The 24,809-nt window shown below is 57.4% G+C and overlaps 1 protein-coding gene across 4 annotated transcripts in view; it reads left to right on the plus strand.

Annotated features, from left to right (window-relative positions):
- Positions 1–23,110, plus strand: part of Src (SRC proto-oncogene, non-receptor tyrosine kinase) — a 52,158-nt gene extending 29,048 nt beyond the window's left edge. Inside the window, exons 2-15 of one of the 4 annotated variants that reach the window (XM_074074728.1) lie at positions 5,588–5,746; positions 6,430–6,779; positions 7,815–7,914; positions 8,152–8,169; positions 12,962–12,994; positions 13,799–13,897; positions 14,058–14,161; positions 15,807–15,956; positions 17,173–17,328; positions 18,887–19,066; positions 19,631–19,707; positions 20,358–20,511; positions 20,634–20,765; positions 20,995–23,110. In XM_074074728.1, coding sequence (XP_073930829.1) covers positions 6,536–6,779; positions 7,815–7,914; positions 8,152–8,169; positions 12,962–12,994; positions 13,799–13,897; positions 14,058–14,161; positions 15,807–15,956; positions 17,173–17,328; positions 18,887–19,066; positions 19,631–19,707; positions 20,358–20,511; positions 20,634–20,765; positions 20,995–21,203 — 1,656 coding nt within the window. In that variant the 5' untranslated portion in view covers positions 5,588–5,746; positions 6,430–6,535 and the 3' untranslated portion in view covers positions 21,204–23,110. The remainder of the gene's footprint in view (positions 1–5,587; positions 5,747–6,429; positions 6,780–7,814; positions 7,915–8,151; positions 8,170–12,961; positions 12,995–13,798; positions 13,898–14,057; positions 14,162–15,806; positions 15,957–17,172; positions 17,329–18,886; positions 19,067–19,630; positions 19,708–20,357; positions 20,512–20,633; positions 20,766–20,994) is intronic. The other 3 variants (XM_074074726.1, XM_074074729.1, XM_074074725.1) reach the window with 3 other exon arrangements.
- Positions 23,111–24,809: the final 1,699 nt, after the last annotated feature.

Genomic DNA, 24,809 nt, shown 5'->3' on the forward strand with positions numbered 1-24,809 from the left:
CTCTCTCTCTCTCTCTCTCTCTCTCTCTCTCTCTCTCCCTCCTCCTCTCCAGTGCTGGAACCCAGTGCATCCAGCAAGTCAGGCAAGCGTGCTACCACTGAGCTGCACAGCCTTTTCTCATTTTTTTTTCTAAACTAATGCATTGGCAAGTATCTTAGGTGCCATTGACTTGCGGGGGTGCATCATAGTCCCTTGAGGCTGCTATAACCAAATAACCAGGAACAGGGTGACTTAGTATTTAGGCTGGTCAATGGGGACTAAATTACAGTTAGCTAGGAGCAAGAATTTCTGGTGTGCCACTGGGCGGTAGGGGACTGTAGATAACAGTGACGCTTCAAAGCTACAAGAGAGGATTTTGGAAGTTTTCACCGTAAAAGAAAGATAAGATAAATGTTTGAGGAGATAGATATGTTTAATCTGGTTTAAATACTGTAATATATATATATAGATAGATCACATGGTGTGCCATAAGTATGTGTAATTTTTATATTTCACTTAAAATTTTTATTAAAAAGGGGACTGGTAGAGTGGCTCAAGTGGTAGAGTGCTGCTGCCTAGCAAGTGCAAGGCCCTGAATTCAATCCCCAATATTGTCAAAAAAAAAAAAGAAGAAAAAAAATTAATTTAAAAAACGATTTGTCAAAAAAATTTAAATAATTCTCAAACATGTGTTTCTCGTGGTTCTGGAAGTTAGAGAATCCAAGGTCAAGGTGCTGGTAGAATGGTGTCTGATGAGGACCTCTTCCTGGATTGCAGGCAGCTGGTGTCTTCTTGCTATGTCCTTGCAGGGCAGTGACGGGGGTGTGGGGTGGGGGTGGGGGGGCTTTGGTCTCCTCTTATGAGAGCCCAAGGGCACCAGGAGGTTCCCTGCCTTGACCTCACCACCTCCCACAGATCCTGCCTCCAGCCCTGCCTCCAGCCCTAGGAATGCATTTCTAGAGGCCCTGGTCCAGTCCAGCCATGGCTGTGCTCCTGCACAGTGAAGGGGCTGTGCAGGTCTTGCTATTACTCCACCAGACCAGTCCTCCAGGGCGCGTAGTAGGGCTTTGGGGGCTTTTGCCTGACTGAGAGTGATCAGAAAAGAGTGACTACAAAAGTTGGGAGAGGGCTGGTGGAGTGGTTCAAGTGGTAGAGTGCCTGCCTAGCAAGTGTGAGGGCTGAGTTCAAATCCCAGCACTGCAACAAAACAAAACAAAACTGGGAGAGGTCTTCTGTAGAAGCCATAATCTCTCCCTAGCGCAGAGCACTTTTCAGCTATCACCTCATGTTTTCCCCAGAGCAGGCCCAATCAGGCAGGAACAATCATGGTGATTCCCACTTTAGGGGGACTGTGTGCGTAGAAGGTGGGGGCTGGCTTCTGGCCTGGCATTTTGACTCCAGGCCTGTACTGCTTTGGCTCCTTTGTTTTTTTTGGAGGGCCCCTCTGTTGCCTTGGGCAGTGCCTTGGGTGGGACCCAGCAGGGCTTTCTGACCTCACACTCCTGAGCCCTGAGCACCTAACTTTGCTGCACACACTTGCTGCACGGTCTCGGGCAAAGTAACTTCCAAAGTCAGCTGATGCAGTGAAAAAGGGATTTTCCTCTGTTGCCCCATTGCTCTTGGATGGCTTCTCTGAACCTTGGTCCCATTTAAAGCTGTGCAGCGGTCATCCCACCTCATTACTCTGGCACGATTTAGAATCAGTCGTGCCAAAGCTTTGCTGGGCAGTCAGCGCCCTGCCGCCTCTCGCTTGCCCCCTTGTCCTCCGAAGTGACCTCAGTCAGGCGCAGGTCTGTGCTCTGTCAGGCCCTTGTTCTGCGCCTGCCACATGGGCTCTCTTGTTTCTTGGATGGCTGTTTATGATCAGCCCCACTTTGAAAATGAGGACCCGGGAGGCACAGAGGCTCGTCCAGCAGTGCAGCCCCAGCGCACCAGGATGTGAGCCAGGTGGACTTGGAGGTCCCTGCACCTCTCAGCTCCTGGCCCTGTCATCCTGAGAAGGGACAGGCGTGCTGTGAGCCTCTGTGGACCAGGAGGTGAGCGTAGGGTGGCGGAGGGGGAACCAGTCAGGCGCATGGCTGGGCAGAGGGAGAGGCAGAGTGGGCTGCAGTACCAGGCAAGCTGTGTAGACCTCGTCTACACACGATAACAGCCCTCTCCATGTTCTATTCTAAGTCTCATTAAAAATAAAAAACAAAAACAGAAGGCTGGTGGCGTGGCACAAGTGGTAGAGCACTTGCCTAGCAAGCTCAAGGCCCTGAGTTCAAAGCCCAGTGCTGCCAACAAGAAGAAGAAAAAAATAAGGAGAGCACTTGCGGAGAATATGCAAGATCCCGGGTTCGCTCCCTAGCACTGCAAAAAGAAAGAAAGAAAGAAAGAAACCCAGAATCGTGACGAAGTAATTTCCAAATGTCAGTTGATACAGTATAGAAAGTAAAAAAGGGATTTTCCTCTCTTGCACCACCATTCTTGGATGAAACATTGTGAAGAGTTTGGAATCCTTCCAGAACTTTCTGAGCCTCCAGAGCACATGTGTGCGTGCCTGTGTACTGATGTGTACGGATTTATTTATAGAAATACTAGTAGTTTGTTCCTGCTACATGTCAGGCACCACACTAAGCCCAGTGTCTACGTCATCTCACTCCATCCTCCTCCTGCCAGGTGGTGTGATTGTCCCCACTTTCCAGATGAGGAAACTGAGGCCTGGTCGTGCCCAGAGGAAACTACATCACCATCTTCCTCTTTCTTCTTCCCAGTGGGTCGGGAGCCTTCTCTTGGGCCTCACCAAGCTCTGTGCTGCACAGTGGTCTCCTGGATGTCCCCTGTGATGGATGCTTGGGTTGTTACTGGTGTCCTGGATGATTTGCAGAGATGCCTCTGGCTACAGGGAGGAGGGTGGGCTGCAGAGTCCCCTGCCCTGCTGAGGGATGGAGCCAGGCTGGGAGGGCTGCATTGGAGGAAGGCATCACAGGGCTCCATAGGGCAGAGCCCAGCACATAGTAAATGATCTGCTAATATTTGATGACTGACCAAGTGGGTGGTGCTGTGTGGTCACCGCCTTGAGTCAGCATCTGTGTGGTGATGGGATGCAGGTTTAGGAGGAGACACTGTCAGGTCAGGATCTGGTACCTGTAGTGCTGGGGCTCGGAGGGGACATGGGAGCCCTGTGCTGTCTAGGGAGGAGTCTGAGCCTATAGTTAGGTGCTCCCCACAGGAAAGGGGACCTCAGGCCCCCATTACCCACTCCTATTCCCCACCCCCCATTGGGCACCCAGGGCTCTGTCTCTGCCTTCAGGGTGCAAGTGGATGAGATGGGTGACTTCTCAATAGTCAGCTTGCAGGGAGTGGGTATTTGGGCCCAGAACCAGGAACGAAAAGGGGGTCTCTCCCAAGGTGCACAGCATGACAGCCCCTGGTGAGACTCATCTAAGTGGGAGGAGGCTGAATTCTAGGCTCTCTTATCCGCCCTCCACTTCGCCAAGGGCTTCTGGCTGTTCCTGTGAGCAGCCCCTGTTCCTGCCTGACTGGCATGGCTTCTCTCTCCTCTTCTTTTTACTCTCACCCTTGCTGTGTGACCTCAGGTAAATTCCTCAACTTCTCTGCGCCTTGGCTTTCTCCTGTAAAGTAAAGACTATTAATACCTACCTCTTGGATTACCATGAGGATTCGGTGAGTCAGTATTTGCAAAGTGCTTAGAGCTCAGGCCTGGGCTCTGGGAGTGTGTGGATGGCAGGGAGTGGTATCTGCTGTGGTACTTGGTGTTTGTGACATGGCCGAAGGAACAACGCAGGCTGCACATTTATAGCATGTGCTCCTTCAGTCCTTTGTCTCCCCTGCCGATGCTTCCATGGCACCTCCTGGGGGCCGGTCCCACTTGCCAGGGCGTGGAGAGGGCTCTGACCCAGCCCTGCCTGCGGGGAGTTCAGAGCCCAGGGTACTGGCCGGGTCCCAGTTTTGTTTATTGTCATGAGATGCTGGAAGCACACCCATCACGTCAACATGACCCAGGCTGTCTCCTGGCAGGGTTATGGGGCATGCTGCTTTTTTAATGTATGTCCCTGTAGTTCCCAGAGGCCACTCTGATGATTGTCATCACTTCACTGAAGCTGGTCACAGGCTGCCCCATCCTAGGCGAGCTCTGAGTGCCTTCTGATTGTTCCACTGCCCTGTGCTGCCCCCAAGTGACACTGGAGGAAGCTGAGGCAGGGCTCCAAGGCCCCGCGCTAGGTAGTGAGGCTGGGATCTAGCACTCAGGACCCCCCCCCCCCCCCCGCACCTGTCCACAGACACCTGTCATTTGCATAGTCAGCATCAACCACAGAGAGCCCCCCCCCAAAAAATCCAATCACACAAACCAGCAAACTTTGTAGCCAGTACCCCCCACCCCCGCCCCATCTTGTCTTCAAGGCCTACATTCTGAGAGGCAGTGGAAGAGCTCAGGGCCCAGGGCCCAGGGGCTGTGCTCTTCTTTTCTTTTTTGCCTTCTCCCAGGAAGGCAGTAGATCCTCCTGTCACTGGGAAGACCCTCAGAGTCTAGCCCCAACTGTCACTTTCCTTCTAAGCACATCAGCCAGGGACCCATTTTCTGGTCCTTGACCACCTCCAGTGATGGGAGGCTCACTCTTCATCTCTTAGCTCACTCTAAAGAAAGCACACGCTCTCAGACAATTCCTCATGTCTTGTAAACAGCTTTTTATTTTAAAATAGATCTTTTTAATTTTTTTTGGCAGTACTGGGGTTTGAACTCAGGGCCTCACACTTGCTAGGCAGGTGTTCTTCCATCTGAGCCACTCCACTAGCTCTGTTTTGTGTTGGGTATTTTCCAGACAGGGTCTCCTGAATTATTTGCCCGGGGCTGGCTTCAAACTGTGATCCTCTTGATCTCTGTCTCCTGAGTAGCTAGGATTACAGGCGTGAGCCACTGGCTCCTGGCTGAGTTTTATAATCCTACTATGGGGTCCTCGGAAGCTGGACCTGGCCAGTTCCATGTGCCCTTAGAGTGACTAGCAGAGGGCCTGCCGCCTGGCAGGAGCTGTAAGGGAGCAAGTAGTGGGCGGGGCTGGCCGGGCCTCCCACAGGCCTGAGGTTGCAGTAACGGGTCCCTTAGGACATCAGCTCTGTGTGTGCTGACGGACACCCTGATCTCAGTGGAATGGGTTGCTGTAGAAACTGTCCCCCAGAGGCCCTGGTCATCCCTTGAGCAGCTGAACAGGTCTCCCCAGAGCCTCCCCAGCCCCACATTCTCTGAGCCCTGTTGGTCCCCAGGGAGCACAGGGGCCACACGTCCCATCGTGCAGCTGAGCAGCCTGCGGCCTGGAAGTGCTGGGTTGGCCAAGGTTCCCATAGGGCTGGTTGTTGCAGAGCTGGGCTTGGTGCTGAGGCAGCCAGTCCTGCCCCAGGCCCCGGTAAGGCAAGGGGCCTGTCCCATTCACAGTTCTCACAGGAGGCTCTGGACTGGTGCCATGCCAGGTCCCACCTGGATGGTGAGTCTGGAATCTGACCAGAGCAGAGCCTTCGCTTAGTGATCAGAGCGAGAGCTGTGATGGTTTTACTTTTCATTCACAGCCTCACTGCAGCACTAACAAGTTTGTTTTTCCCTCCTTTGCAGATGAGGACGCTGAGGCCCAGAGAGGGGAAGTGACTTGCCTAAGGACACACAGCCGGGAGATTCGGAGCAGTATCTCTAGTCTAAGACTCCAGGCTACTTGTTGGTGCCAAGTCCCAGGCTGCTTCCCAGATTGTCTGGGACAGCCCTGCTGTCCAGCAGGTAAGGCGATGTCTCTGTCGGGTGGAAGAGCTGGGATGGCCATAGCTATCTCAAGGGGTGGGGAAGCCAAACCCAGGGTCTGTGGTTGGGGAAGTAGGAGGCAGAGGAGGGTGGCAGGGCCTTGGGTGTCATGGGAGACCTTCAACTTGGTTCCCCTCTGTGTTTCCCATCTCTGTACCTCCCAGATTTCTGGCTGAGGAGTCTCTTAACTCGAGGCTCTGAGAGCACACCAGTGAAGAAGATGGAGGCCCGTTCAACCCTGGGGATTTTTAAAAAGGGGGCCACATGTAATCCAGGAGAGGCACAAAGTTGGGGGGACTAAACTCAGTGAAAGAATTTAGGGAACTTTTCCTACAGAGGTGACTTGAACTAAGAGCTGATTGAGGCACAAGTTACCTGGTGAAACGTCAGGAAAGAATACTCTCAGCAGTAGAAACAACATGTGCAAAAGCCCTGTGGCTGGAGCTCCCTTTTAGCCCTTTTCCCCAGAGTTAGACAATTTCAATCAGTTATGTATTCATTCAACAAACCTGCAGTGCACCCTCCCTATGTGCCTGGTGTTGGGGACATAGACAAGATTCATGTCCACAAGGGACTGAAAGAGTGACTCAAGGGGCGGTGGGGAGGTCAGTTTCTTTTATGTCTGGCGCTGTCCCAAGGAAGACCTTTATGAGTGTCATCAGTGTGTTCATTTTACAGATGGAGAAACTGAGGCTCTGAGAGGCCAGCTCCTGAGGCCACACCACCTCTTTGGACTTCAATTTCCCCCTCTCGCCCCCAGCCAGGACCATGGGCAGCAACAAGAGCAAACCCAAGGACGCCAGCCAGCGGCGCCGCAGCCTGGAGCCGGCCGAGAACACCCACGGGCCAGGCGGCGCCTTCCCCGCCTCCCAGACGCCCAGCAAGCCGGCCTCGGCCGAGGGCCACCGCGGTCCCAGCGCCGCCTTCGCGCCGGCCGCCGAGCCCAAGCTCTTCGGGGGCTTCAATTCCTCGGACACTGTCACCTCCCCGCAGAGGGCGGGGCCGCTGGCCGGTCAGTGTCCTGCGCTCCCCGCTGTGCGTCCCCAGGCGGAGGCGCGTCCTGGACTGTGGGGTCCGCAGCGGGTGGGGGGGGCATGAAGCGTAAAGTGGGGCGCATGGGGGCCACGTGCACAGTATAACGGGCCCTGGAGAGAGGACCAGTCTTTGTTATTGGTTCTGGTGGTCGGAGGTGGCGGAGGGGCGGCGGGGACCCGGCACGCCTGGTGGCTCCCTGGTGGACGGCCCCGAGTGCGCCCCCGCGCCCTCTGCTGGCGCTTCGGGGTACGGCAGCTTTGCCCGGAGGCTGGAGGGACAAGAGGGACACCAGACAGACACACGGAAACCCTGCGGGACCCGCGCCGGGACACGGACGCAGGGCTCGCGGGGACATACGCACAGAGCGCGCAGGTGCCAACGTGCGGGACCCGGCCCTCTGCGGTCCAAAGCCATTCGGGACACCCATGCCCCATGGGTGCGCCGCTCACGTGCCGGCCGGACCCCTCGGGCACAGTCGCACACCCAGGTGTCGCAGGCGCACTGTGCATGTGGCCGTTGTGGAGTCCTGGTGTGCGCCAGGACTTCCAGGGTGTTGTGTTGGGAGGAGGCTGCAGGACAGGGGACCGAGGGACGCGCCTAGCGTGGGGACACCAGGGGGCTGTGGGGGGGGTCAGGGAGCTGCAGCTTGGCTCCGCCCAGAACCCAGAGATGCACAGAGAAGCAGAGCAGCCCTCGTCAGGCTCCTTCAGCTCACCCTGTGCCTTGGGCACCTACTGTGTGCGGGGCTCACTGTGTGCGGCTCGGGCACAGAGCAGGATTTCTGGTTGTCAAGAGCCACACAGACACCACATCTAGCCCACCTGCAGCCCAGTTGGGACCCGCAGACAGGAAAGGATACCCAGGGACGCACAGACAGGACAGAACGCTCATACGTCCCACGCTACCCCCGCCAACTGTGCCAGTCTGTGGGCCGGGCACTGATGGGTGAGGAGGGCAGGTCCACCTGTCCAGGAATGCAGGGCTTTTCTGACACCCCCACCCCTCCCTGCAGGCGGAGTGACCACCTTTGTGGCCCTCTATGACTACGAGTCACGGACAGAGACTGACCTGTCCTTCAGGAAAGGGGAGCGGCTCCAGATTGTCAACAACACGTGAGTGTCCTGGTGCGGACCCCGTGCGAGACCACAGTGGGGGAAGCGGCTCCCTCCTGCGCGCCCGGAGCCGCCGGCAAAGGGCAATGCAGAGCTCGCACCTGCCGCATCCCCCCGCCCCGGGCAGCACGGTGGTCCTCCCCAGCCGCCCCCGGGGTCCCCTCCGTCCTGGGTCCCCGCTTGCTCCCTCCAGCCCACTCAGCTTCTTCTCTCTGCTTCTCTCTCGCTGGCCCTTAGGAGGAAGGTGGATGTCAGGTGTGTACCACGCCGTGGGTGGCCGGGCGATGGGGGGTGCTTTGCTGGGGCTTTGGGACCGCTCTCTGCATGTACTTCTCCTACCCAGTGTCCCTGTCTGTGGCCTCTGGCTCCCTCCACTGTCCCCAACTGCAAGCTTGCCTAGCTTATCCTGCATACCCCGCCAGTTTGTCAGGTCCCCAGCTGAGCTGGGGGCCCCATCACCTGTGGCACCACCTCCCACCTATCAGTGGGAAAGTGAGTGTTAGCTCACTGTCCCATTCTGACCTGTCAGCCACATTGAGCCACATTGAGTACAATGAGCAGAGCCCAGTGCTGGACCCAGGAGGCCTGGGTAGAGGAGGCCTTGTTCATGGCCCCCTGAATGTGCCCCAGTCCAGGCCAAGGGACAAGCAGAGGGCAGCTTTGTTGTGAAGCCCCTGCTGTGTGCCCCGCTCTGGTGGTGACCGCAGGGCTTGGGAGGGGCAAGCAGGGCTTCTAGAGAAGGACTCTGAGTCACAGAGTTGGTGGCAGGGGGTTTGGGGCTGGAGGTGCCAAAGGCTTCAGGGTACAGAAGGCCAGAAGGTTCTGGAAGGTCAAGGAGACTCCTCCATCCCCAAGTGTTCTCAGCTGCCTGGCTAAGGAGGCAGACATTCCTCTGTCCCTGATCTAGTCTGGCTGTTCATTGCTTCCCTTCCTTCCGGCAAGCGGTTCCCTCTGCCTAGAATGCCCTTTCTCTCCTCTCTGCCTGATGAACTGCTATTCGCCCCTCAAGAGCCAGCACAGGACTGCCTGGTGCCAGGTGGTCATTTTCACCCGCATCCTTCTCATATATCTCCTTTCTATAATGCTGCCAGGGCAGGGGGAGGGGGCTGTCTCCATTTTGCAAATGAGGAAACTGAGGCTCAGGGTTGTGAAGGCCCGTGTCCAGGGTCACATAGCTACCAAGAGACAAAGCCAGGGACCGGAACTCCTTCAGTGGTTCTTTCCCTTCCCCAGGCTGCTCTTTTGGGGCGGGGGAGGGGGTGTTCCAATCCCCCTCTCAACCCTGGTGTGGCTCCATTCTCTTGTTGTCACCAGCTGCTTGCATCTGCTTCCCCCAAAGTGGGAGCTCTGCTCTCTGGCCAGATCTTTTCTGGGGCCCCAGTGCCCTGCTGTTGGCTCACTGGGGTGCCTGGCCAGCATTGGTGACCAGGATGAAGGAGCAGCACAAAGTGGTTGTGCTGTTGCTCTGCGTGTGAGCCAGGTCTGTGCTGAGTGCTTCCAGTCTCGTGATTTCATGTATGCATCACCAAAGCCCGGAGAAGTGGGGGCTCCATTTTACAGATGAGGAGACTGAGGCTCAAGAGGTAAAATGAGTTGCCCAAGGTCACGCAGATAGTAAAGGCAGAGCTGGGCAGGGCAGCTGCTGTCCAGCTCACAGGCCTTGTGGGAGGGCTCTCTCCCACTCCTTCCTGCCTTTCAGGATGGCTGGGGATGCCTGGCCAGACCTGGGCAGCCCAGAGGGCTGGACACAATGAGTCTCGCCCCTGAGGGCCCTGACTGGGGTTGTGGGGGTGGATTGGAGGCATAAGCTGAGTGGGAGTAGAGCTGGGGGTGACAGTGGGAGAGGAGGAGAGGGTTTTGCTCAGACTCTCCATCCTCACCAGGACCTCTGCGTGTCCTTCTGGTACTACACAGGGTCCATGCCTGGCCAAGCCTCTCCACCCGAGCCCTGTCACATGAGTTTAGTGTGGGGGGCCCCGTGTGGATTGGGACTGGGTGTCCTGCTGAAAGCTGAGCCCAGCTAACCAGCCTGGCTGCTGCATGGATCATGGTGCCACGTGGCCCTGGGTCCTGGTGGCCTGAATGCTGTGTGGCCCTGGAGGAGGAGGCTCACTGGAGTGTGAGGCCTGGCTGCCCTGAGCTGCCTACCCGCTCCCACCCTGACTTCAGTGGCCTCTTCGGGAGCCTGCAGCTGGTGCTTTGGCACTCCATCGGCCTCTGGGTCCCTGTCTGGGCATTTGGGGACAAGGGCGCCGCAGGCCTTCAGAGCCTCCAGGGACCTTCCCGAGTCCTGACTGGTCTCTCCCTTCCCCCATCCACTCTACAGACCATGGGTCCCAGGACCCAAAGCTCTAAACCAGACTGCCTGCTTCCTCCCTGGCTTGGCCAGCCTCAGCCCTCGGGCTGTCCAACCTGTGTGCAGTCCCCGGTGTGTCTCCGACCTGTCCCAGTAGCTCAGGGAGTCCATGTCAGTGCTCACTCATGCTGTGATCATGCCCCAGGTTCCACTTCCCATCCATGGGCCATCCTGGCTGCACACAAGGATTAGGGTCCCAAAGAGGACCCCACGGCTCTCTGACCCTGAGGCTTAGTGAGGCGAGGAGGGCTGCCCAAGGACACAGGCTGCTGAACTGCTGCTGAACTGCTGTAAAACTGCAGCTTGGGGATCCCAGGTCCAGTGGGTTCTCCTCCGGCCCCATGGGTTTGCAGGGAACATGTGGTTTTCCTTCCCTTCTTGCCCGGCGGGAAGTGCCAGGAGGCACTACGTTCAGTGGAGCCCTTCACCCCGTAGGTGAAAGCTGCCATCGGTTCTGACAAAGGACTTGGGCTGGCTGGTCTGGGAAGCCGTGGGACCCCTCACAGCTCCCAGCCACTGAGGCAGATTTGAACCTCCCAGTCCCTTGACAGGGGAAGATGGGGTTCGATGCCTCCATTCCACAGGAGTGTAAACTGAGGCCCAGGAGACAATCCCAGTAATAATGTCAGCTTACCCCGAGCCCATCCTGATGTTCTTTACACACTTTGGCTATGGAGGAAACGCTGTGGATGCGGAAACTAAGACCCAGAGACGGTGTGCAGCTTGCCCGAGGTCACACAGCATCAGTCTGTTGGAGAGTAGGACTGTGTTGCTTGTTTTGTACAGGTGTTTTGGAGAGTGGGGAGATCTGGATGCACCACAGAGGTGCTCGTCTAAGGCTTTAGCCGAGTCACGATGCCACCAGCTGTGCATGTTGCCACGTGCCCTGTGCTAGCACTTTACCTCCTCCGAGGAGGTGGGCCTGGGTGGCACCTCAGGGCACTTCAGCTGCACAGCCCAAGCTCTCAGTCACTTGTAGAGTCGGAGACAGGCTGAAGTAGGACTGTGTCTCTATGCCTGCCCCTTGGGAAGGAAAGCCCCACACTGGGCTAGGACCACCAGGCTCTGCTGTGGGCTGATGTCAGAGAGCTGGGTTTTTGCTGGCTGGAGTCTGGCAATGCCAGTTTACTGCCCCTCTTACTTCTGGGGTCTTCTGGGTTGGGTGCTGCCAGCCTGCCACTCTAAGTAGGGGCTGGGGCTCCCCAGAGCTGGCCACTTGCCCACTCTGAATTTGTTGAGCCACCTCATTGTGTCACCCCTGATCTCAGTCCTTCCCCTTGTCCTTTGCCTCTAGCTCTGTTGCCTCCTCCTCCCTCAGCCATTGGCCTCTCTGGGGTCTCTGAGAGGCCTCTGAGAGGCCTGCTGTGTTTAGCCTTGGCACTCAGGGGCCTTGTTTTCAGCCTCACTCTACCACTGGTGCTCCATGTGGCTCTGGGCAAATTGCAGCCTATCTGTGCCTCAGTTTCCCCAACTCTGCAAAGAAAGCACTGGTCTGCTCCAGCTTGGGTGTCTGAGGGTGGATCCTTCGACATCTCTGAGTCCTTGGCTGGGTGTTGGGGCTTTGACTTCCTCTGTGCGAGGTGGCCTTGAGGTTAAATGGGACAGAAAACCATAGGCACTCCCATGGGTGCACCAAGGGAGGTGAGTGGAGACTTGGGCATGCAGAGGCCTGAGGTGAACTCTCCCTGTTCTCTCCCAGGGACCCCATATGAGCTTGTGGCCTTGTCTGAGTATCACAGGTTGAGTCAGGCCATGCAGTCCCAGCTGTACCCCCTTCATCTCAGAAGGGACCCCATCCCTCTGACCCAGCCTTGGCTGGAGTGCTCACCTATCCTCAGACAGGTCCTCAGAGAGTTTGTCCAGCCCTGCTCTCTCCTGGCTTTAACCGCTCCATCTGAAAACTGGCTGAAGAATAAGGCCAGAGGCAATAATGGGTGCCGTGGCTCGTGGCTGTAATCCTAGTTCCTTGGGAGGCTGAAGTTGGGAAGATCAGTTTGAGGCCAGCCCAGGCAAATACTTCATGAGACCCCACCTCCAGGATAACCAGAGCAAAATGGACTAGGGATTTGGTTCAAGCAGTAAAGCGCCTACTTTGCAAGTGTGAAGTGTGAAGCCCTGAGTTCAAACCCTAGTCCTGCTGAAAAACAGACAAACCAAAGAACACGACTGGGGGCAGCTCAGGGAGCCAGCATGTAACTGGAGGCAAGGCTCTTCCTCTCTTTGAGCCCTAGTGGTGTGTGTGTGTGTGTGTGTGTGTGTGTGTGTACCCTGCATCTTCTCAGAGTCAAGGTGAGGGCCAAAGGCAGCCTTGGGTGGAGATGAACTTGCAACCCTCAAAGTCTCACCACAGTGGCAGGAGCCTCTTTCCTGGAGTCTATGCCTGGTTGTGTGACCTTGAGCAGAGCTCTTTGCCTCTCTGACCTCAGCCTTCCCACCTGTACGGGGGGCATGGGAGGGACTGGACCCTAGTTTTCAGGCTCCCTGCCCACTACTCTCTCCTCACTCCCCCAGACCCTCTCCCTGTCTCTCTTGGTTGCTTTGGATGTGAGGCCTCTGGCTGCCCCCTGGCTCTGGCTCTCTCCCTTTGCTCCCTCTGCCACTCTGCCTCTCACCACCCGCATCTCTGCCTCTTCTCTCCCTGTCGGGCTCTCGCTTGCTCCTCTCTCCTCTGTCGCTGGACCCCTACTCCAGCCAGACCTGGTTCACATTCAGATGGCTGCACAGGTACTTCCTCCTTCCCCTCCCCCAGGCCCGGGCACCCACTGAGCTGGGACTCCTGCCCATCCAGCCACCTCTTCTCCTTCCCTCCTCATTGGGCAGTTAGTGTAGAGGTGCCCTGGGCACTGGGATTCTGCCACCCGCGCCCCCCGCCCATGACCTGCTGAATGACTTTGGGCAACTCCTAGCCCCCTGTGGTCTCAGTTTCCCCTGAGTTTATGGGTAGGTTGCAGGAGGGGGCCTGTCATTTTCAGTTAAGGACTGTTAGGAGTGATCTGGGATGTGGGACAGAGGTGAGCATGCTGTAGTTTACAGGGCTGGGCCTGGACTGTCACCAACCCCACAGGGGTCATCCCTTGCCTCCACCTAGCTGTCACACCTCCCAGGATGGGGCCTCCAAATGTCAGGGCTTAGTGAGACTTTGAAGGTCTCATTGGACATCACCGCCTTGGGCAAGAGCCTGAGACGGGGAGCTCCCTCCTCCCTGCAGAGGCAGCCCTTGGTGTCTTGAGGTAGCTCGGTCCATCTGCATAGTGCCCGTGGATTTGGGCCACTGGCTGACCAAGCTCAGTCCTAGTGGGTCCTGGACAGAGCTCATCTGAGCCAGCTTCGGCAGTGGATCTGGGCCAGGGAGGGGGAGAGTTCCAGGCCAGCTCTATCTGGTGCATTTGCTGTGGCTGCAGGCTGGCCCATGCCCTCCCGGGGCTTCCCTGGGCTGCAGGCCCCCAGCATAGCACCCTGGAAGATGGCAGGCCCTGGGGCTCGCTGGTGACAGCCCCTTCTTCTTTGCTTCCTTCTCCCCCTGCTCAGGGAGGGAGACTGGTGGCTGGCCCACTCGCTTAGCACAGGACAGACCGGCTACATCCCCAGCAACTACGTGGCTCCTTCTGACTCCATCCAGGCTGAAGAGTGAGTACCATTGTTGGCCACTGTCGCTGTTGCTGCGGGGTCTCTTGGGGGCCAGAGTAAGATCTGACCCCTCTGGGGCCCCAGCCACATCCCAGGAAGTGGCACTGTGGATGGGTGGAAGCCTGGTCCACCGACACCATCATTGTCCATCCTACCCCAGGTGGTACTTTGGCAAGATCACCAGACGGGAGTCAGAGCGGTTACTGCTCAACACAGAAAACCCTAGAGGGACCTTCTTGGTGCGAGAAAGCGAGACCACGAAAGGTACACTTCCCTGGGCCAGTGGAAGCTGAGTCTTGGGGAGTGTTGTTTGAGCTGGATATTGCAGAGTGAATAGGAGTTTGGTATAGGGAGTGGGGAGGGGAGAGCACTCCAGGTGGAGGAAACAGCAGGATCAGTCGTTGAGGCACGTTCCCAGGAAAGATGACACAGCCTCTCTGGCTAGGATATCTCAGTGAGGAAGGGTGCAGGTTGTCACACATGCAGTGGGTCTCTCTCCTTCCCTTCCCCTTCCCCAGGGCCTCTGGGGCTACACTGGGATGGAACCTGGCCTTGCCCTTCCCCCACAGTCTGGCTGTGCTTCTCTCCTGCCCCTCCCTCAGCTGGAGAATGGAGACCACCCTCTTCTCTCCAGCCCTTGTCACCATGGCAACCGCACTGGGCCACTTCATGTGGGCCTGGGGCTCAGCGGGAGCTGGGAAAGCAAAGCATCCCCTCCATCCCTCCTTTGCATTGCCACCGTGCAAAGGAGGTGCACAGCAGCCATGTGGCTGTGTACACGTGTGTGCCATGCAGACGTGTAGGTGTGTGTGCATGTGTAGGGGGAGGGGGAGTAGTGGCCACATGTTGCTGCGTGGGAGTGAACCGTGGAGGGTGTGGCCTGCTGTTCAGGGTCTGGGGGGTTTGCATGTGTGAGCATGTGGCCACTGGGCATGGTGTGCCCGTGTGTGTGTGTGTGTGTGTGTGTGTGTGTGTGTGTGTGTGTATGTATGGGGTCAGGGCTGGCTTCCGTCCCAGGCCTGTGGCTTCTTCCTGCACATGGCCCATTTGTAGAAAACTTCGAAGTCCAGTGCAGACTTGGGGGTGGGTTTCAGCCTCAGCTCTGTCTGACTTGCTGGGTGACCGGAGGCTAGCCACTTTCCCTCTCTGAGCCTCCTTTTTCCCTTCTGCACACTGTGATAGAAACCTCCACCTGAGGGTGTCCAGAGAGGGGTACAGGGCCCTCGGGGACCCACTGTCTTCTCTGGCCCCTGGGACCCATGCCTCACCTGGGGCTCAGCCTCTTTCCTTGATGCATCATCCCCGGGCGTGCTTCGGTCCTAGGAAGCCAGGCCTGCCTACAGGAGGAACCTTCAGCCAGAAACTTTTCTAGGCAGAAACTTTTCTAGGGGAGGAGCCAGGGCTGGCCCAGCTTGGCCTTGGCAGCCTAAAGGCCACACCCAGAACACAGTCTCCTGCCACACCGCACTGCCACAGCCTCAGCCAGCCACCCGCTCCTGCCTGGTCTGTGGGAAGCTGCAAGGAGCCAGTGTCTCATTGGCAGACCCAGCGAAGGGAGCAGCTAAGCCAGGGACACACAGCCATATGGGCCCATTCCCAGGTCTCAGCAAACATTTAGGGACTGCTTGCTGTGTTCGTTCAAATGTGGTTGTATAGAATCTGCTCTGTGCAGAAACGGAAACAGGCCCAGAGAAGGCAAGTGACTTGGCAGGGTCACACAGTCGGATGCACACCCAAGATTCCAAGGCCTTTCCAGGGACAAGGGTTGGTGGAAGGACTGTCCAGTGAGGTGTTTCTTGGCAACTGTCCCCCAGCTGGGTGCTGAGAGGTGGAGTGGGCCTGGGGCTTGCCTCCCAGGGCAGTGCCAGTGTGGAGGTCATGGTTCCCTTTCCCTTGCCCGGCCCTGCAGGTGCCTACTGCCTCTCAGTGTCAGACTTTGACAATGCCAAGGGCCTCAACGTGAAGCACTACAAGATCCGGAAGCTGGACAGCGGGGGTTTCTACATCACCTCGCGCACCCAGTTCAACAGCCTGCAGCAGCTGGTGGCCTACTATTCCAGTGAGCGTCCTGACCCTCGCACCCTCGACCTCCCTCCCTGAGCCCCTCCACTCCCGGCTCCCTCTCTCTCCTGGCTCCCTCTCTCTCCTCAGCCCCCTTTTTCTCTGCCCACCCTCTTTTCTCTCCTTCCCTCTCCCCCTCCCATCTCTTCTCCGCCCTCCTTCTCTGGCAGCTGGCGGTGAGGAGGGGGCTTCCTGGAGCGGGCTGGAAGGAAGGGGACATAGGCTGCTGCTGATTGTTTCTGCAGAGTGAGGACTGGTCTGAACCGGTTACTGGGAGAGGAGGAGGGGGCAACCACATTGATTGCAGCCAAGCTGGAGAGAGCGAGTGGCAGAGGGAGCAAGAGCCCGGGTGCTGTGGGTGTGGTGTGGGCACAGGGTGGGTGCAGGTTTGGTGCCACAGTGGACGTCCCAGCCATTGGATGTCCGGCCTGCAGGTGTCTGTGTGTGCTTGCCGCCTCTGCAGGCGTGGTCCACTCATCTTGCACTGTCCCCGGCACTCCTAGGGTCAGTACCACTCTGTCCCCTCTGCCGACACCGTAGGGCTTATGCTGAGCCTGTTCCCGACATTATACCCTCCACGGCTGCCTTGGAACCTAGGATGAAGACCCCAGGCCTCACGTTCCCCCGTCCTCACCTGCCGCAGCTCCTCCTTTCCTGTGGCTTCTCCAGCCAGCAGCTGCTCTTTGCCTCAGGCTTTTGTGCAGAATGGTGGGAAGTAGGGGGAGACCCTCTCCCTAGTTACCCCTGCTGCAGACCCAGGCCCAGGCACTGCTTCCTCTGGGAACCCTCCGGCTCTCACCTGCATGCACAGTTCATGCATTTCAAACAAAGTTTGTTTTTGATGATACTGGGGTTTGAACTTGAGGCCTTCAGCTTGCTAGGCAGGTGCTCTGCTATGTGAGCCACTCCGCCAGCCCCAGATCACACATTTCTGATGTGAGTGCCCCAGGACAGGTTCCCTGTACCTGTTCCCACTGAGTCCCTGGCACCCTTTGAGTCAGGTGGATGACTGAATGCAAGAATGAACAGAACGGATGCACAGGGCATGGTGGTCCTGTCGGGGTGGGATGTCCACACAGTGGTTGATGCCTTTCTTCAGGGGCATCCTGTGTCCCCTGAGCCTGTCTGCCTACCATGAGTAGGGCTACCTGTACTGGGGACAGAGAGGCCCTGGATGGGACCCTGCCTGAGCTCCTCCTTGCCTCCATCTTCAGAGCATGCCGATGGCCTGTGCCACCGTCTCACCACCGTGTGCCCCACGTCTAAGCCACAGACCCAGGGCCTGGCCAAGGACGCCTGGGAGATCCCCCGGGAGTCGCTGCGGCTGGAGGTCAAGCTGGGCCAGGGCTGCTTCGGAGAGGTGTGGATGGGTAAGGAATGCTGCCCACAGCACTGGCACATGTCCTTCAAGTCGGGTAACTCAGGGATCCCCGGGTCCCCTACTGTGTAGTTGTCTGTGAAGCAGTGAGGACTTGCTTTTATTTGATTTTTAATTAGCATATATTAATTGTTCACAGCAACAGGCTTCATTGTGGCATTTTCATACGCTTTGACCATGTTCACCCCTTCTCTACTGTCTCTTAGTGGAGCTCCCCTGGCTGTGGCTGGCCCTGACTTGGAGTGCAGCCATGAGCACTTCCAAATCTCTGTAACCCATGCCTCTGAAGATCAGTGTGGGTGTCACAGCTCCCCTAGGACCAGCTGTGTGTCTGGGCTGGGTGGTTTCACTCCAGCCTTAGTCTTCCTGACTGTAGAATGGGGCTGGTGATAGCGGTTGCACAGGGGCTCTGCTAGGACACTGGCTCAGTACATCCACACGTTGGCTCTCAGCCGAGGGAAGAGAAAGCCCAGTGCAGAGGGAGTGTTGGGAAGCTGAAGGGCCAGTGGGTTCTGGGCCTGTTAGCAGTTTCCTGTCCATCCCTGGAGTTGTGGAAAAATCATCCTTGACAATGAGCTGTGTGCAGCTCTGACAAATCCCATGCCCCTCCACTGCCGGCTGGTTTCTACTGAGCCAGGAGTTGAAGTGGTGGGGCCTGAGGTGACATGCAGCTGGGAGCCTGTGGCTTCAGTAGTCTAGTTGCTCCGTGCCACTTCTCCACTTTCTTCCTTCCAGATCTTGGCTGTAGAGCAGTAGAAGGGCTCCCGGCTGGGAGGACTGTGGAGACAAACGCCTGGAGGCTAGAGGCCACCACCTTGAAGGGGAGGTGTGGGTTCTGAGCTGGAGGAAGGGGTGAGGGAGAAGCTGGCTCCTAGGTGTAAACCCAAGGGGAAGATTCCAGCAAAACCTGGGTAAAGGCACAACCTTCTCTGGTTTGACGGCCTCATTCATTCCTGGTGGGCATGTGGTGACTTCTGGTGACGCTCTCGCGTCCTCAGACTTGTGAAGGATTCCCAGACAGCCTGAGCGCCACCAGCAGGTGACCTCTCCTCCCAACTCAAGTTTAAAAAGCAACAACAAAAAGAGTAAGCGCTTTTCTTTTTGGGGACTGCTTGTTCTGGTGGTCCCAGTGGCCCCCGAAGCAGCCCTGTCCCCACTGGGACACCTTCCCGTCACTGATGCCCAGCCTACTCTTGATGCCCCACCTGGCAGGAACAGACCATAGCAGGAGTACAACCACTGAACTGGACCCATGGTCTCCCAGTGTCAGGCTGCCGAGCTGCTTTTTTGGGACATTCCTTAAAGCCAGAGTCCTCAGGGCAGCTATGTTCTGGGGCAGGTGCCAGAGACTCACTTCATCCAGTAACAGCCTCGTGAGGAGCACCCTGTCTTTGTGTCCATTTGACAACTAGGAATACAGAGGCTGGGAAAGCGCCCTAGCCTCGGCTAGGGAGGCCAGAGCTGACACTGGCACCCAGGTAGGCAGGTCCTGGACCCAGCATGATAGGAATGGGACCTCCACTAAGGGAATGTGCATCCCTTCCCCACAGGAACCTGGAATGGCACCACCAGGGTGGCCATCAAAACCTTGAAGCCGGGCACCATGTCTCCAGAGGCCTTCTTGCAGGAGGCCCAGGTCATGAAGAAGCTGAGGCACGAGAAGCTGGTGCAGCTGTATGCTGTGGTGTCGGAGGAACCCATCTACATTGTCACAGAGTACATGAGCAAGGGTGAGACCTGTGTGCCATGTTCAGTTTTGCCAGGCGTCGTGGTGCACACCTGTAGTCCCAGCGCTCAGGAGGCTGAGGCAGGAGGATCAAGAGGTCTAGTCCAGCTGGGGCTATTCAGTGAGACTGTCTCAAAAAAAAAAAAAGTACAGTGTCAGCATCACCCCAAAAAGCTCCTGTTCTGCTAAGCAGACGGTACCTCCAGCCCCAAGGCAGGCAATCATGACCCGTAGTCCAGTGGACCTGTGTTTGTCTGGAGCCTCGCGTGTGAGCTTTGCATCTGAGTCATTACCTCAGGGCCAGTGGTTTGTCCCTTCCTTTTGCCAAGGATTCTGCAGGGTGCACACTGAGGGCTGATTGGTCCCCTGCATGGTGGCTGTCTCCCTTCCCGCTTGCTTTTGAGTGACAAGTGCTGAGCGAGGCAGAGGCACAAGGTTTTATTGAGAAGGATTCCACAGGGCTAGCCCACCCGGGGACAGGAGCTGGGCGTCCCTGCTTCCTGCACAGGGGGCATGGGGCAGGGGCAGGGGCAGGGGCAGGCCTGAAGCTGCGTCTCTCTGTGCCCAGGGAGTTTGCTGGACTTCCTCAAGGGGGAAACCGGCAAGTACTTGCGACTGCCTCAGCTGGTGGACATGGCTGCCCAGGTGAGTCCCTCTCCCCCGTCCCCACGCTCTCAGCCCTCAAGTACCCAAATGCACCTGGCTCAGGCAGCCCCAGCCTCTGGAATGCTCCCTCCAGGAGGCCTGCCCTGATACGTGTATTACCAGAACGAACCACTTGTAGGTACTATGACAGGTGGTTCTGAGCAGAGGATCTTATGTGAGCATTAGGAGTCTCTGACCAATGGGACCTCAGGCCTCAGTTTTCTTCTGAAAAGGCCACTTAGTCCTTCAACAAACTTGTATTACTCAGCAACCCTTTTTTCATTTAATCCTGATAACGATGAGGGGAAGTAGACTTTGGCTATTATGCCCATTTGAGAATGGGAAAACTAAGGCTCAGGGAGGATACTGGAAACCACAGGCATACATCTGTGTCTGTGGGCCAGCTGGGGCCATTTGTCATGGTCGTCCACTTCCCTGGCTGCGTCTTTCCCTGGTTCCTCCTTTGCCCTGCGTCTCCTCCTCCCAAGGAGCTCTGGGCCTGCTTTTTATGCCAACAGTGTTTATTGTAAGCTGAAGAAGTGTGGGGAGGGCAGGCAGTGTGGCCTGCTCTCCATCCTTGGACCCAGGCCCGTTGTGGCCCTGGGAAGGGCGTGTGTGTCCCCTGAGCCAGGTTCCTGGGTTCCCTGCAGATCGCCTCTGGCATGGCCTACGTGGAGCGGATGAACTACGTCCACCGAGACCTACGCGCCGCCAACATCCTGGTCGGGGAGAACTTGGTGTGCAAAGTGGCTGACTTCGGGCTGGCCCGGCTCATCGAGGACAATGAGTACACGGCCCGGCAAGGTGGGCGGGGCCTGGGCGCGGCTCTGTCGCCTCACCTGCGAAGCGGAGGGAGCATGGCGCCCCCGTGTGGCAGAGCGGAGGTGTCGCGCTGACAAGTGCCCTGGCCTTTCTCCCGCCTGCAGGTGCCAAATTCCCGATCAAGTGGACAGCTCCCGAAGCCGCCCTCTACGGCCGCTTCACCATCAAGTCGGACGTGTGGTCCTTTGGGGTCCTGCTGACCGAGCTCACCACCAAGGGACGGGTGCCCTACCCTGGTGAGGAGGCGTCACAGTCTGCCTTTGGTCCCTGGAGCCCTCGGGGCTGGTGGCCTGGGACAAGTTCCATCAGTGTAACGGAGAGGCTGAGTGTCTGACCTTAGGTTCCCTCTCTGGTTAGGGCTCTCAGCTTTGGAGATCGGACTCATCTGGGGCCCTGTCAGTTCTAGGATGCCCTCTTGTCCCTGTAAACCCCCCCTCCCCTAAACCTCCTCTCCTCCGCCCTCAGGGATGGTGAACCGGGAGGTGCTGGACCAAGTGGAGCGGGGCTACCGGATGCCCTGCCCGCCGGAGTGCCCCGAGTCCCTGCATGACCTCATGTGCCAGTGCTGGCGGAAGGAGCCCGAGGAGCGGCCCACCTTCGAGTACCTCCAGGCCTTTCTGGAGGACTACTTCACGTCCACCGAGCCGCAGTACCAGCCGGGGGAGAACCTATAGGAGTGGGCGGCCCAGACTGCACTCCGCTCAGCTCCGGGCAGCCCCATGCGGGATTTCACCACCCTCTGCCCGTCCACTGTGGTCCTCCCTGTGTGGGCTGGATGCCAGGGATGACGCCCTCTGCTGTCGGGGTGTGGAAGGGCTTCAGGACCTGGGCAGCCTGTGAGGGTGAGGATGGGTCGGAGGCCAGCACCGTGACTGTCCCATCGCCGTCTCTGGCAGAGGCACCCGGATGAAGGGCTGGGACTAGGGCGCCCTTCTCCCACTTCAACCCACTCCACGCACCTGGCTCTCTCCCCGCTTCCCAAGTCTGTCTGAAGAGCTGGCCAAAGAGCCTTTCCAAAGAGGAGTGGCGGCCCCTGGCCCTCAACCTGCCCACCTGACCCTCACCGCCCTGGCCTGCCATTGCTCGAACATCTGTGGGTGCTGCTGCTGGGTCTGGACTCCTGGGCCGTTACTTCCAGGCTGGGCAGACTGGCCCAACAGGACTTGGTGTTGCAGGGTGGGGTAAGCACCCCCCCCAACCCTGCTCTTCACCCCAGGACCCTTGGAGATCAACAATTCCTTCCTCCGTTTTGCCCACGGGGAAACAGTCTAGAGAAGGGTATGACTTGACCAAGATCATGGAGCAATCAGGGTTGGGAGATTAGCACCCGGTGCTCCCTCTGTTGTCCTCAGGAACCAATGGGAATTGTCCTCAGAGGCAGCTTGGACAGGCTGGGCCAGCCTGGGGAACACAGGGACTAGGGATGGGTGGGGCTAGCAGAATCCTGCTGTCATGTTTGCTCAGCTGGTCTGTCTGCCATGGGGGAAGAGAATGGAGGCCCGCATGAGGCCCAGCCAGGAATAAGGGGTGGCAGGTGTGGGGAGGCAGCCTTCAATCAGAATGTGGCTGGGTTTTAACCCTTAGAGCCAGCTAGACATGAGAGGGAGGCAATCGAGTAGAGGTGGAGGAGTTAAAGAGGCGAGGAAGCCCTTATCTTGGCCTCGGGAGGGAACCCCAAGTCCTCCTTCCCATTTGTCCTGAGCATTTCAACATCTGATCCCTACTCCCCTCCCCAGGTCAGCCCCCCCTTGACTCATGGGTAAGTTGGGGAGTGCCTTGGCTGTGGTAAAAGAGTGCCAGCAGGGGCTGTGTGATCTTGGGTGGCCCTGCTTCCTCTCTGAGCAGCGGCATCTGCCCCACATGTGGCCCTGGTCTTTGCAACTGCTCAGCTCCTGGCCAGACCTGGTGGCCTGGCATCCATGGTGAGCCCCAGCCCCAGGAGAGCAGGTGACTGCTTTGGCTCTGCTGTTCAGCTTTAGGGTATGTGGTGGCATCTCTCTGGGCCACAGTGTGCCCAGCTACAAAATGGGCAGTTGACAATTGGTGGAATCTTGCCAGGAGCCCCTGTGTGTGTGTGTGTGTATGTGTGTGTCTCCATGTGTGTCCATATTTAACATGTAAAAAACGCCCCTGCTCTGCCTCCCAGACATGTACATTTCATCTACGGACCCATCATAGCAATAACATCCTGCCACCAGGACTTCTCAAGCTGGCTGGTTCCTGATGGCGGGGAAGGAGGCCGAGGAGGGCCTGCGATGAAAACTCCAACTTTTCCCTTCATGTGTTTATACCTGTCTCCTCCCCTCCGTCTTGGTCACCTCTGGGCTTGTTTGCCCTGCGCGTCCCCAGATTTCCCCTGACTGCCCAAGGCCCTTTGTACAAGGTGTCCTATACTGTCCTTTTTTAAAAAAACAAAACAGTGTTTTATAGAGTTCAGGTGACTATGCAGAGGCCTGGGGGGGCCCTCAGCTCTGGGCAGGACGTGGGGGCCTCCCATTCCATGGCCCAGGGTTGGGGGAGGGGAAATGCAGAATTGGTTGTAAATAATTTGCATATTGTCTGATTAAACACAGACCTCACAGTTTGGCCACCGGTTTACTGAACGTCTGCTGTGTGGGGAAGGCAGGGGTCTGGGTGTGAGAGTCAGGGACTTGGCAGGTCCTGGTAGCTGCGGGGAGCTTCAGGCTGGGGGTGGGGGGGGGAAAGAAATCAGATTGGGGACAGCCACAGCAGGAGATGGCCATGTGTGCACCTGGGTTGGGGGGGGTCACATCTGGGAGAAGCACTAGGCCATGCCCTGGACCCCCAATGCCTGACACGTTCAGGATGCAAACGCCCGCCCCCTGGTGGCAGCTTCCAGTACTGCATGTCCTGGTGAGATTCCCAGATAGCTGCGTGAGTGCGGCTTGCATGTTTCCAGGGCACGCAGGGCGGACCTGCGCCCAGAAGAAAATCCACAGAACCTTCCCTTCCTCATCCCGGAGGGGGTGACTGCTCCGCCTGGGGGAAAATCCTTACACCTATGCATTTGGGTCTCCTCTGTCACAGTACATCACGTAATTAAAGCCAAGCAACAAACACTGGGCATTCCCAGTTCCGTGTCCTTTCCCCCAAAACCCAACAGGAGTGTTCAGGTCAGAGCTGGCACCCGGGATCCCCAGGTTGTGCGTGTGTAAGAGAAGAGGGGAGTTGTGCATATGGTTTGCTTGCCCTCCTAGGTGTGAACCTTTGTGTCCATGAGTGGGAGAGGACTGTGTGCCTGCGGGTGTCAGGTGTTCATGTGTGGTCACCTGTCCCTGTGATCTGGGAGTCAGCCCACGGGGGTGTGTCTCAGGTGTGCGTGCGTGGGTATTTTTACAGGGTGTGAGGTAAGCAGGTTTTGCTCTGACTCTGTGTGCAGGATGTGTGTGTATTTTCTGGACACATCAGGGGGGTGTGGGTTCATGTGGACATGTGTGAGGTGGCATGTGCCTCAGTGGGTCCATGTGAACTTGGGCCACACTTTGGAACCAGCCATTCACATCTGGGCCCATGCGTGCCCAGGAGGGCAGGGCTGTAGGCAAGAGACAATTGTCCTGCTAGCCTGGTGAGGACAGAGCACCTGCCCTTACTGCCCTTGCAGGCTGGGAGATGTCTGGCATTAGGGTCCAGCCGCTGGGCCCTGGAGGATCGCAGGGTGGGGCGAGGCCTCCTCCATCCCTCTCCATTAGTGTCCCCAGCCATCCTCAGTTATGGTTTCTTTCTAGTCTCCGCCCTAGCTGTCCTCACATCTTTATGTTCCTTTGCCGTTTTTTTCTTTTTCTGTGTACCTCTTGCTAGTTTCTGTTTTTGTTTTTTCCCCCCTGGGGGCCTCCCTTCAATGCTGTCTCCTCCTCCTTCTCTTTCTCTCCTCCTTGCCCCTTTGACTTCTCCCACACTCCCTGCCTGTGCCCAGGCTGGGTCTTCCCCTGGAAACTCCCTTTCTTCTCTCTCTGCAAGCTGATGAAACTCCTACTCACCCTTCCAAACCTCTTGGAAGTCACAGAGCAGCCCTGGGTGCTTTCTCTGACCCCTGGAATCTGCAAGGTTTGTCATAATGGTTCCCACAGCTCACCCACTGGAACAAGGGCTAGAGAGGCTGGGTGAGAGTCCCCAGGACAGGTTGCCATGGAAGGGAGATATGCGGCTGTCCCCCTCCTCCTGTCTCACTGCTTTTCTGGTTTCTGGGTCTACGCTCTGGGCCTGGGTGGAGTGTGGGGAATACGGCGTGCAGTGGGGGAGTATGGGGTGTGTTGTGTGTG

Source organism: Castor canadensis, chromosome 5 (assembly GCF_047511655.1).
Source record: "Castor canadensis chromosome 5, mCasCan1.hap1v2, whole genome shotgun sequence".
NCBI classification, from domain to species: Eukaryota; Metazoa; Chordata; class Mammalia; order Rodentia; family Castoridae; genus Castor; species Castor canadensis.